This window comes from Porites lutea, chromosome 6 (genome assembly GCF_958299795.1).
Source record: "Porites lutea chromosome 6, jaPorLute2.1, whole genome shotgun sequence".
NCBI classification, from domain to species: Eukaryota; Metazoa; Cnidaria; class Anthozoa; order Scleractinia; family Poritidae; genus Porites; species Porites lutea.
In genome coordinates this window covers 5,234,785-5,247,353 of record NC_133206.1, presented here as the reverse complement: position 1 = coordinate 5,247,353, position 12,569 = coordinate 5,234,785, and the positions used below count along the sequence as shown (strand labels likewise).

Here is a 12,569-nt window from a genome sequence, read left to right as displayed (position 1 = left end):
AGATGTCTTTTATTGAGTGCTTTCTTAGGACTTGATAAAGATGGCGTAAATCATTTTATATACATGCGACATTTAGCGCCGGTTTACATGCATCGGTTTCCGTGAAGGAACAGTGATGCGTAAAAAATGACCCTAGTGTGAGCAAATTACAGCTTTCATAAGTAGCTTGAGCATGATCGTCTGGGTGAACGTAGTCCTAAATAGGACTGTTGTTGACAGTGACTGACGTTTCGACAACCTTTGCGGTAGTCAACTTCGCAGTCAAAGTGAGTTGTATCCCTTCAGTTGTTGGTATTAGACTCTGATTATTAACCTGGTTGGTCACTTAAGTCGCGATGTCAAAGGTCGTCTGTCTGGCCGTGATGTCATTTGCTATGAAGATTCGTAATGTCATTGGTGTGTTTCGATCCATCTATTGTCCCGGTAGTCAAACTGTCGGTTCTTTAGTCACTCTCTTTTGTATTACAGGTTTGAAGCTAATTTGCCTGATGACTGCAGCTGGGTACCAATTTGCCAGGGATCATTCAAATGTCTCCCGAAATCACGTACGGCTGGTAAGGAAATCCTCTTTCTTTCTAACTACAATTGGTCAAGATCTACACGATACTGTACAGCACATGTTAGATATAACATCATTACCTTTGCTTAGAATTTCTCCTAAGCACTGATTTGCAACTCCACGACAATTTGAGGATAAGAACAGAATGATATTGTTAATACTTACAGATATAGTTTAGACTTTAAAAAGTAATTGACATCCTTCTTGTGGCATTTTTGTGTAATCTTGTTATATTTTTCAGTTAGTAATTCGGCTATTTCTTCCTCCGGGGTCAATCATTTAATAAAACTATTACCAGTGCCTAATTTACGAATGTAGATGGGCACACTTCTAAATTCCATTTTTAAAAATGTTATTAAATTGGTCCCCAGATAAGCAACATTTAACGTATCGAGCCAGTGATTTAGCGTCGGTTACGCTCTTTAGTTTGTTCATCAGTGGCACGGTTTCATTTCATTTCTTTCTATTTTTCTTTCCTTCTCATTAATAGCTTCCCATACAGCTTCCTATTTAGTCTCTGGACTTGGAAGATCTCAAGTTGACAAGAACTTGTGGCGGGTTGATAGGGATCAGCAGCTCTATATTTACCAAACCCACTCAGGTGCCTATACCTTGCTTAACAGACCTTTCCACGGTTTTTTCAACTTTAGACATGGACAAGTGATTGAAAATCCGTCGACACGACTGGAAAGAGCCCCTTAAAATTGGTCAACCTGCCAAGTTTGGGTGGGCGAAAAAAAATTCGACCACCGCTTGGCTCGCTTGGCTCGCCGATATTTTCCTATTTGACCCCATTTTTTACCTTTTCCCCCCACTGCGGAGCCTACTAGTCCCTCGCTAAGTTTCCAAATGAAACCTCTTAAGCGAGCGAAAGAAGAGCTCCGCAAAGTTGCTTAAATTTACAGACGTTTGTATGGTGGAAGGGGGGGCAAATTATTATGGCACCAGATGATGTTTTTCTGTTGTTAATAAACCCTCCGAGCAAGAACAAACCAGTGCAGAAGTTAATTGCAAAATACGTATTCGACTGCTATGAGAAAAGAAGATCATTAGTTCTTTAGGTTAACATTGATTATAGTTCCACTAGCGTGCAATTTGTGGTATGATTCTAAATTATTTGGATGAAGTCGATGTACATAGGACTGTGTAAGACTCCAAATAAATAAAGCATTGTCATACAACCGCCCCGTCTGTAAAATTTCGTGACTTTGACGAACTATATCTTCGCTAGTTTTCAACAAATCACTTCAAAACTTGGCAATATAACATATTTAAAAAGGTTTTTTTTTCAGGGGAGTCGATGGATTTTCCCTAACTTTCCAAGTCAAGATCAGTCAAAGGTTTAAAAAAAACGTGGAAAGGACTATTCAGTGATCTTACAGTTGCAATGAAAGGGTACTTGACAGTCGTTATTCATAACTCCCAAAAAGCCTTTTTTTTTTTTTTCAACTCGGCGACTTTAATTTTACGTTCTGTTTTAAGATTTAAGTCCTACGTTTTCCCTGCCTTGGTGGAAATTTATATTATTGTGCTGCATCGAAGATGTTCACGCGAAGTAATTACACAGTAAACAGGCATCCGATCGTTTCGCCTACAAGTCATCTCGCTATGGCCTGAGTCGCCGTTTCGCTTTACTGCGCTTTTCACAAAGATGCGAACTCTAAAGTTCAAAAGCCGCCTCCACAATTGCGTTTTTTGCTGCCGTCAATCATAATTACGATCACAAGCAACGAACCTTGAAACACAGAAACACACAAAATGGATCGAAATCCACCAATCACAAATCGCAAACCATGACCTTTTGAACCCGTTAAAGTAAAGTTTTGTTTTCTTAGAGGTACGTCAAGATAATTGACGGCAGCGAAAAACCGCAATCGTCAGTTGGCTTTTGAACTTCAGAATGCGCATGTTTGTGAAAAGCGGAGTAGTGATTGTATCGAATAGACTCTCCAGCGAGTACACACTATGAAAGGAGGTCGAAGCCTGGCATGGGTAGAATTTTCAGTCACTGTGTTTGGCAACCCAAGACCATAGCTGGTGCTTTTAAGGTGGCTCGACACAATAATTCTGTAGCGACACCTTTCATCTTTGAATCTCGCGGCGCATACTTTATGGGTGCTTGCCTTCCCTTATGCGAAGTTTCACAGAAATCTGTAAGAGGAATTTCGAGATATCGTGGAATTTCTAAAAAAGGGTATAAATTATGTATGAACTGAAGACTGGACTTTATGCAGACAAATTTGCTACTTTTTGGATATTTCCTGAAAGGTTTTATCGCTCATTCGTGTTTCAAATGACCCTTATACACTCTACAATCGGCTAAAGATAAGTAGACTTGCGCGATTTCGAAAAGAACCAATGCTGAGCTCTTTTTGTAATTTCTAAGGCTGCTTTCACGAAACAGCAATTAAACCAAAATTCGACGATAGATTTCCTTTAAAAATTTTCAGTGCTGCAATTGATCAGTGTGCTATAAAATGCCCTATTTTCTTTGTCCATTGAAACGTTTTAGTGAAATGATCTAAAAGACGTTGGCGAACAATACAGCAGAAAAAAGAATAAGATAAAACGTACGACTATAAATCACTGCTTTTTCCCCACGTTTACAGCCCACACAATAAGTTATCAGCTTTTATAAAAAGTGGTATCTTTAGGCTGTTGCTTCAGTAGTGTTGGTGATCTTTACAAGGAATAGTGCCGTTCCTTTAACTTAACTTTCCTCATTAACTTTTTTCTTAGATATTGAGAGTTTTTCGCCTTCGGCTGGAAGTATTCATGGCGGTACCTTGATCACAATACGCGGAGTGGGTTTTAGTGACAATCCCGACAATGTCAAGGTGTTTGTTGCAGGTATGATGGAAAAGAAAGCAACAGCTGTGAAAAAGGACCCTCGCCAATTTTGATCTTTTAAATCAATTTTAAAATGAATAAATAGAAACAACGATTTACAAGTTTTATTTAAGGATTTCGAGGTAGCACATCCACTAAGTGGTTCCTTGTCGAATTGGAATTTGGAAATGGTTTTTGAGGAGAGGAGGAAACCGGTGTACCCGGAGAAAAACCTTTTGGAGCAAAGGAGGGAAACCAACAACAACTCAACCCACATAGAGCGGTTTTCACTTGACTGTCGAAAGGGATTGGTTTTGGTTTTGGTTTTGGTTTTACTACGCCCTTTGGTTGGCTAGTGTATTTACTTTGGTTTTGGTTTTACGACAGTCAAGTGAAAACCGCTCTATAACGCGTTGACTGCGAGATTTTAACCCGAGCCACATTGCACCGTAATTTTTAGGGAGTTATTATAACTTCAAAAATTGGGTAACAATTTTAGGTACAGAATAACCCCGTTTAGGGGGTTACTTTAACTTTTAATTTAACTCCGAATTTGGGTCATTTTTACTCCTGAAAAAGATTTCTTTTTACTCCTAGTCTGGAGTTAAAATAACTCCGAAATGGGGTTATTTTTACTCCTTACATGGGTTGTTTTTACTCTTTTTAGGAGTTGATTAAATAACTCTGAAAGTGGAGTAAAAATTTTAGGTACAGGATAACTCCTTTTTGGGGGTTATTTTAACTCCTCAATATCTGGGGTCACTTTTACTCCTGAAAAAGAGTTCTTTAAACTCCTTTTTGGAGTTCAAGTAACTCCCCAAAAAATAACTCCACTGTAAGGAGTTAAATTAGCCCCACTAGAGGGGTTATTATAACTCATTGAAAATTACTGTGTGGTGGGAGGCGAGTGCTCTCACCACTGCACAACCCTTGCTCCCTTAAAAGGAAGAGGGGATGAAATGGTAAACAGACTTGCTATTAGATGTCAGTTTTTAGAAATCTTAAAAAAATGACTGGATTTCCTCTTGTTTTGTGCTACGGTAGCAGCGCGCTTTGTTACAAATGATTTCCCCGCGCTGTATCGGGCTAAAAAGAGTGATGCAGTGTTATCAATTTTGGGACGAAAAAGAGGAGGTCTTATTTTTACAATTTGTTACAAATTATCACTTTTTTTAAAGACTAAGGAATAATGTGGTTTTTTTGACATGAATAGGTGTACAATGTACAGTTATATCATCCACATATACAACGATCATATGCCGAACTGGACCACGTGGTGAAGTCAAGCCCATATATCCAGGTACGTTACGTCTTACTTTAACGGTGAATAATACGTTAATTATAAAAGTGTGTTGGTGTTCACACGTTGTATTTTGGTGACGGGAATATCGGTATAGGGCCTTGTTTAAAAAAGAAAAAATAAGCACTATGATACTTGCAAGATGCAGAAGGATAAGCTGCTCGTTAAACGAAAACGAAGTCAACAAGGGACGTAAAAAAAAAACAATGAAACTACTGACAGTGACGGAATTTGCCCACACAACAACACAGAATACATCATAGCCTTCAGCAACAATTGTTTCGCGCTTCCAAAACACGTCTTGGAGAACTGATTATGTTCGTTGGCTGCGTAGCAAGAAAGAGGATTTCTAAAGAAAAGGCCATATTTCACGACGAGTTATTCTGAAGGCACAATTTCTTGTTGTATCAAAGTAGCACCTTTTTTGGCTATTTGACGCATTTTTTTAGCCTTTTTTTCGAAGAGACTGTAGTTTTACACAGGTCAACGAACGCCCTTGTGTCATGCCTCCCTTCTCCGTCTTCCCTAAATCCCTTCCCGCCCCTCCCCCTTTCCACCTTCCAACAGACACACAAACACACAAACACCCTTAAGACCTAGTACTCAGGCTATACTTCGTACGATTCTAATTTACTTTTTGTAAACAAGGTTCTCGAGGTCTTCTTTGTGAATACTGGCAGACTACTGTCGAACCAAATCTCCCGGATATCGGTTCCTTGAATCCTGGTAACGCTGACTATTACGCAATACTTTGCACCGAGAGTAAATCTTCGGACCTGAACATCAACCGTACTTCGGGTTCCGCTTCAAAGATGTCTGGTTTCTTCACAGTAAAGAGCAATAACAACGGCACTTTCTACATTCTCTCTTCCGGTGGTAAAAGTGAGTTGTACCTAAGTCACACCGGGGAGCCGTCTGGAAAGGTACTGATGAATCTACAGTATAATTTTAATTAGTTTCACGTCCCAAGAGAGGATACCATTACCCGGCTTTCTCGTTAGCTTGTACACAAAACCTTTCTCAAATCACCCTCCTTTGAGGCAGCCTCAAGCTCTCCTCATTACTTAAGTGCGAAAAAGGGTTTCACAGGGAAACTTCATACAAACGTTCCACATTTGTGGAATATGATTACGTTCTCTTGCTTTAACGGCAGGGAGTGTGGCTGTATTAGGGTTAGGTAGAGAATTGCAGGACTAAGGAAACCAAAGGATTGTTGGGGTAAAAAGATTCCCGGAATAGGATTGAAGACCTGTGCGAGAAATCTCCCATCAAGTATTACTATGAGATGAATCATCTACCATGCCCATATGTGTCACTTGTGAAAATGTTTGGAATCACATGTTAAATCAGTTCGGTTAGCATACTTAATGTACCCGGCCGTATCCGTAGAACCTCCTTTATGAAGACCAAAGATCGCCAGTATAATATGAGACGAATAAACAAGCACCGGTAAGGACAGGACTTCATCGGCGAGTATACATAGTTAATTAATTCGACAACTTTGTTACTTTGTAACAATTTTTCAGTCAAAGATTGCAAGCTGTACATCTTCAACAAATAACTGGAACAGTGGCAGTGTTCAAGCGTCTGAGAGAATCCCTTTAGAGGCAAACAAACCTTATTACCTTGAGGCATACTCCGATGCTGATCATGTGACTGTGCGGGTTCGACTAGACCTGACTGAACACACCAACACCAAAGTTGGCTCAGCTGTAGACGAGAAGCAGCAGATTACAATAAGTTCAACGATTGACTGGGAGAAACAGGTTCGTTTCCTGTGGCTCTTTTAAGATAAGCCTTCACAGTTGCAACAAGTTCATTTCCGAGCTGTTATCTGTTTTAATAAAGACAAAGAAAATGTAGCTTTATCAGAAGCAAAATAAGAATGTCGACTGTCTTTACCGGTATACTTTATATTTACGACGGATTTCTTTTTTTTTTTTTTTTTGTTAGTATTATAAATTAGAACAAAAAATGTTCCTTTTGTTTGCGTCGGTCACTTCTCCGTTTTTCGGTTATTTAAAGCTACTTAAAGCTACAAAGAAAGGGGAAAAAAGTAGAAGCAAGGATTTGAGGTAAAAATTAGAATCGATCTCAGGACTGACCTCTCGCACAGAAGGCCGTGCAATAACCAACTGTGCCAATCCTTGCTTTACAGGGGCACCCAAAGTCAATTTTCGAAAAATATCTGTTCGGAAGACGATTTGAGATCTAGAATTTTGGGAACATTTGTTGTAAAATTTCTTGCTTGCCTGCCTCTCCTAGGATTTTCGAACATCTAAAAAATGGTGTAATTGCCCATTTTTAACGGATTTTTGCCTCAAAAAGGCCAGCTAGAATTTTCGGGAGCCTTTTTTCTGGCTGAAATTTTCGATAAGGTAAGTCTTGATCCCTATAATTTTCGGATCACTATACTTTCAGCTAGGAAATCCTAACAGATGTAAAATTTTTAGGGGATAAAAATATGCCTATAATCTACCGTTTAAATACTAAAATATGTTAAACAATCCTATGTTTAAGTGGTTTTGAACTATATTCTCGTTGGGTGCCCCTGGCTTTACCATCTGCACGTAGGGAGCAACAGAATGGCCAAGTGCTGAAGATTCAATTTTTTTTCTCCACTAAATTTTTATGTAGCCTCCTTTGCACTTACAAGTTGAAAAACATGATGAAACCTTTGATTTTCGTTCTAAAACCATCGATGCGATAAAGTGTTATAGCCCCGAAGGTTCTTTCTAGGGTACCATGTTGCTGTAGAAGGTAGGCTTCGGAACGAGACTTGAGATAAACAATCAAAAATAAAAGAAAAAATATATATAATCATTAGCGATGTTCCACCTCTTCCGGTAAAAAGTAACGAATTGACTGTGTCTTTAAACAGCATGTCTTTTCAACAATGTTTTCATCAAACTGTTTAACACGTTTGTGTTCTTTTTGTTTGTTTTTTCAGATTTTGGACTTTAGTAACTGGGATGAAAATGAAGAAGCCTGCGAAGAACAGCAAATATCTATAGAGACGCTGAATTGTGTGGAGAACAATATCACTAACTGTTCTGACAATTTTACTCTATCTTATTACGATGAAGCCATCACAATGTCTCTACAATACACAAACAGCACTGTTCTGGAAAAAAGACTTAACGAAATGCAGGTGTTCCAGGGCGGCGTCACAATTAACGTAACATTAGTGAACACAACGGAAGGAAATACTACAGTGTTTCGAATGTTGTTCTGTTCCAGTGATCCACGAGGAATTGATGCCCTGAACGGAACAGTTGATGACAGCCAAGCCTTAATGTTGAATATCACTGTCCCGGTTCAAGGGCAATCGGCAAAGGACTTCCAGTTGGTTTTTGACCAACCTGACCTATCCTCCAATGCTTTAACGCCCAGTTCATCAAAACAAAGCATAGAGCAGGTACTGGAGGATTGGTTTTCCAGAAAATGCGACTCTTCACCAAAAAGTAAGTAAAATATTACAGAGTCGCAATTTTATCTCAGTAAAAGCCTGGTAAGCCTGGTTTGACAACCAGGAAAGCCTGTGGTTTGTTGAACCTGACTTGCACAGTGGTTAACCCTAGTTTAATCAGGCTTTAGGCGCTGGGGACTATTCGCTTAAGAAGAAATGGGAATGGGCACAATTTAATTTTTTCAATCCATAAGGTCTGTAGACATCATTTACGGTACAGTTAATTGCGCGTAATACTGTGTTAAAAATTGTTTTTACCATTTTTTTTAATCTTATCTAGCGGGATACTGGTTTTATCAAAAATACGAGGGCGAAGTCATCGGTTCTGAATCCGGACAGAGAACTTGCGACATTGAGCCATACTGTGGGAGAAAATCTTTACTGAACCCAGACAAGATTATTTGGCGAGCTGGGTACTCTTATACAGAACACTTTCGAGAAGAACCTCAGACATCTTACAAGATCTCAACGTACAAATATGTAAGTAAGAAAAGAAATCGACTTTTCCTGGCTTCTGGTAAACCATGACAGCATTTCTGGCGTCGTTTACGCCATTGGGAACTAAAAGGAAAAGATTCAAACTAGAATGTCTTTCAATATAGTACTAAAGTGTGACGTCATAAAAATGAAATTTCTGAAATTATCGGATTTGTCAGGATATTCTGAAAGACCAATGTCCAAGAGGCCTACGTGCCAAAAATGAGCATTTGGGGGCAAATTGTCTCTGAGATCGTAGCCCAGTTATGCTTACAAAACTCCATACAAACCCTTCTAAATTTTTTTGGGGTCGACCCAAAAAAAAATTAGAAGGGTTTGTATGGAGTTTTCTGAGTATAACTGGGCTACGATCTCGGAGACAATTTGCCCCCAAATGCTCATTTTTGGTAAGTAGGCCTCTTGGACATTGTTCTTTCAGAATATCTTGACAAATCCCATAATTTCAGAAATTTCATTTTTATGACGTCATCACTTTAGTACTCTATAGTGAAAAACTTAGGAAACCAGATGAAATGACGTTCTTGAAGTTATTTGCGTGAATTTTAGTGTTGTTTAACATTAGTTGGCCTTGGCATGAGCTTCCTCCACTAAAGGTTTGAAAAAACAATCGATAGCTTAAGTAAGATCCAAAAGTGAAAACACACATTCAAGGTTTTTCACTCACCCCTTCTGTTGCTGTTGATTGGTTGAATGTTATTATCTTTATTCTCTTTGTTCCAGTTCTGTTTTGCTTACAGAGGACCTGTAAAAGATCAGGTGAAATTTCAGGTTAATTACGGCAGTGAATACAATCCGCAGTACAGATACCACACACTTAGTTTCCAAAGATTCGTCCCAAGGTCAGAATGGGGATTTTCGTGTATAAATGTGTGGGAATATATAGAGACAGAATACGACGAAATTGCCCCTAATGTATTGATGAGAAGCATTGAAATTGTACGCTTGGAAAACGCGGAAGGAGATCGTGATATTTATATTGATGAAGTATGGATTGGAAAGACACCTTTAGTTGGTGAGTTCGTTCGATAGATTTATATGATATACATTTTTACAAAAAGAGAATTATTTTTAACTACAGAGTGTCATACTTGTTTTTTCGTATCTTTGACATAGCCTCTCACAAAATTCCTATAAGTAGTAGACCACTGATGCTTATAGACTACCTTTGCAGTCTATATACATAAAATATCAAGGCTACCTTCCCGGCACCGGACGAATTCTCGGCCGGCTGAAAAATTTGAACGGCCGTTTCGTTCACACGGAAACGTTCTATATTTTCGCTCTGTTCAAACGAACTTTCGTAGGGTACGTCTTAATTTTCCTACTGTTAAGGTGATTCAGTGTGCACCGAACGCCTAAACGCACGAATTTTCAAACGGATGAAAATTCGTCCGATGCCATGTAAACGTATACGTAGCCTAAGACAGGGCAATAGATCAACGGATAAATCATTAGGAAGGTATATTGTATCCTTTATGTTAAGGAGACTGGTCTGGTGGCAACAGGTAAAAAGATCAATTAAATGCGCTCACAAAAGAAGCATTTCGTCCGAGGTTTTCGGACAACTGCTCTCAGGGTATTACCCAATCAAGACGTTACATCTCCCCTTATGGAAGGTTAAACACGGCGCAGAAAATAATTCCGTTTATAACAAAGCAAAAGTAAAGCGCTCGCTCTGATTGGTCAGTTAGCCATCCACCATTTGCCCGTGGGTGCACGCCCAAAACACGAGCTAGCGTGGTTTAAAAATCGAGACAAATTCAGCAAATCTCCTCTCCTGTCAGTAAAATGCACCGATAAAATGTACAAATAAGAAGTGGAAGTTGAAGAAAATACTCAGTTGTCGTTTTGAAGAAAAAAGTCAAAAGATCTAGCGACAAATTTCCCCCGGAGAAATTTATCACTGTTTAATTCGCGGCTAGGATCAGCAGAAGAAAAACCGAATGAGCGAAGATTTAACGTACATTTTGTGTATATTTATAAAAGAGAAAGTCTGTTTTGAAATGGAAATTTATCAATTAGCATTGTGTTATCGCCTGTTTATCCCAACCTGAGTTTCCGTTGACAACCACTAAGGCATGATTTACTTAGAAATGCTGTTTGAGTTAAAGTGACACCTTTTTTTACAGTGACGCGAAAAACAAGTGGTGCCATGCCCAATGGTTTTGTCATCAAAGATTTCCAGGTCGAACAAACTGGTAACAACTGGACCATCTCTCTCCTCCCTGCAAAGTGTGGCTCCCCTCTTCCACTGCTTGCTGTTGTAGATGCTCTCAAAGGAAACAGCAGTAAGGACAAAGCGACGTATACTGTAAAAGGACTTACCTCAAATGTTCAAATCACACGTATACAGAAAGCTTCTCCTCGAGTCCGAGGAACCTTTGAAATTGAATATAACGGAAAAGTATTGAGAGGTGGGTGAAACTGATGAGAGAACATTGACCTTTCCTAGTCCTAAATCTTGAACTAGTTTCCTAGTTGACGTAAATCAAATTAAGTTAATTTGATCGAGTTTTCTAAGTTTAGTTTACTTTAATTAATTGTTTCTTTTCTTCCTTACTCTGCCGCTCTATTCTACCCTCCTAAAATGTGCTCTACTCTACTCTACTATGCTTTAATTTACTTGAATTGACTTGAATTGAATTGACTTTGGTGTACTCTCTCTCTTTCTGCAACCTATTTAGACGTTCCTGCTAACATATCCGAAGCGCGGCTAAAAGACCTCTTGGAGGAAGAATTCGAGGAAGGAATTATGGCGGTGGAGAGAGACGGCACTTGTGCAGGGTTCAATTGGAAAGTTTCATGGCTGACGCGTGGGGGTAACCATCCTCAAATGCAGGTCAGAGGCGATGGATTGACTGGTAACCAGGTGTCCATACAGGCTAATACTATTGAAGATGGTGGGTTATTCCTAGATCCGCTCTCTGGAGAATACCTGCAAACTCCTAGTGTTTCAGGAGAGGTGAGGAGCATGTAGGCAATCTGTACATGAATCACTGTATTTAGATGTAGCAAGGTCCATTCACGTCTCGATCTCCATTAAGTACCGCCAGCCGCCACCCCCTCTCCCCGTGATTACCCTGGGAATTTAGGCAAAGTTTATGATGAAATACGTCTATAAATTTTGCAACGCTATTTACGTCTGGTTCTCCGTTACATTACGCCAGCCGCCAGCCCCCTCCCCCTCTACCTTCCGCGATTACCTAAAAAATTTAGACAATCTTTACGATGAATCACGTCTATAAGTTTTTCAAGGTTCATTTGCATCTGTTTCTCCGTTAAATAAGGAGAGCGCCACCCCCTCCCTTCCTCTGCCCACCCCTGAACACTAATAGCATTTAGACAATCTTAGCGATGAATCTATGAATCGTCTATAGGCGGATCTTTATGTACATTTTTGCCTAATTAACATATGCTTATCATCATCTGGTGGAGCTAATAAAAGAATCTATGAATATTGAAAGGGCATAGCAATTTCAGTTATCTTTGAAAATTTGAGCCTGATTTTTATCATTATTATTATTATTATTATTAGTGTTATTTTTTTTATTTTTTTATTTTTTTCAGGTGGTGGTAGAGGTGAATGGTATCACTGGATCATGTAACAATATGAATTGTTCTTTTAACTACACAAATGAGCAAACACCCCAGCTGACATCTGTATCACCGTCCTCTGGTCCAGGAGGTCCCCCTGGGACGGGAACAATTATCACCCTGGGTGGGTCAGGATTTTCCACAATCAATGAAGAAAATGTGGTCACTATTGGTGGATCTGAGTGCGTCATACAAACAAGTGCTGTTGACAGCATCACATGTCGAGCAGGTAAATGCTGTTTTTATGGTCAACAATTTATTTAAAAGCTCCCTGCTTAACCTAGCTAGCGCCTACAGTAGGGACATTTCCTGTTCTCAGA

The 12,569-nt window shown here is 39.3% G+C and overlaps 1 protein-coding gene across 1 annotated transcript in view; it reads left to right on the top strand.

Annotated features, from left to right (window-relative positions):
• Positions 1–12,569, top strand: part of LOC140940955 (fibrocystin-L-like) — a 63,870-nt gene that overhangs the window by 19,612 nt on the left and 31,689 nt on the right. The window contains exons 10-21 of the mRNA XM_073389917.1: positions 469–554; positions 1,050–1,160; positions 3,299–3,409; positions 4,602–4,688; positions 5,337–5,611; positions 6,215–6,454; positions 7,639–8,152; positions 8,438–8,637; positions 9,376–9,667; positions 10,785–11,069; positions 11,340–11,617; positions 12,223–12,478. Of these exons, the coding sequence (XP_073246018.1) occupies positions 469–554; positions 1,050–1,160; positions 3,299–3,409; positions 4,602–4,688; positions 5,337–5,611; positions 6,215–6,454; positions 7,639–8,152; positions 8,438–8,637; positions 9,376–9,667; positions 10,785–11,069; positions 11,340–11,617; positions 12,223–12,478 (2,735 nt within the window). The remainder of the gene's footprint in view (positions 1–468; positions 555–1,049; positions 1,161–3,298; positions 3,410–4,601; positions 4,689–5,336; positions 5,612–6,214; positions 6,455–7,638; positions 8,153–8,437; positions 8,638–9,375; positions 9,668–10,784; positions 11,070–11,339; positions 11,618–12,222; positions 12,479–12,569) is intronic.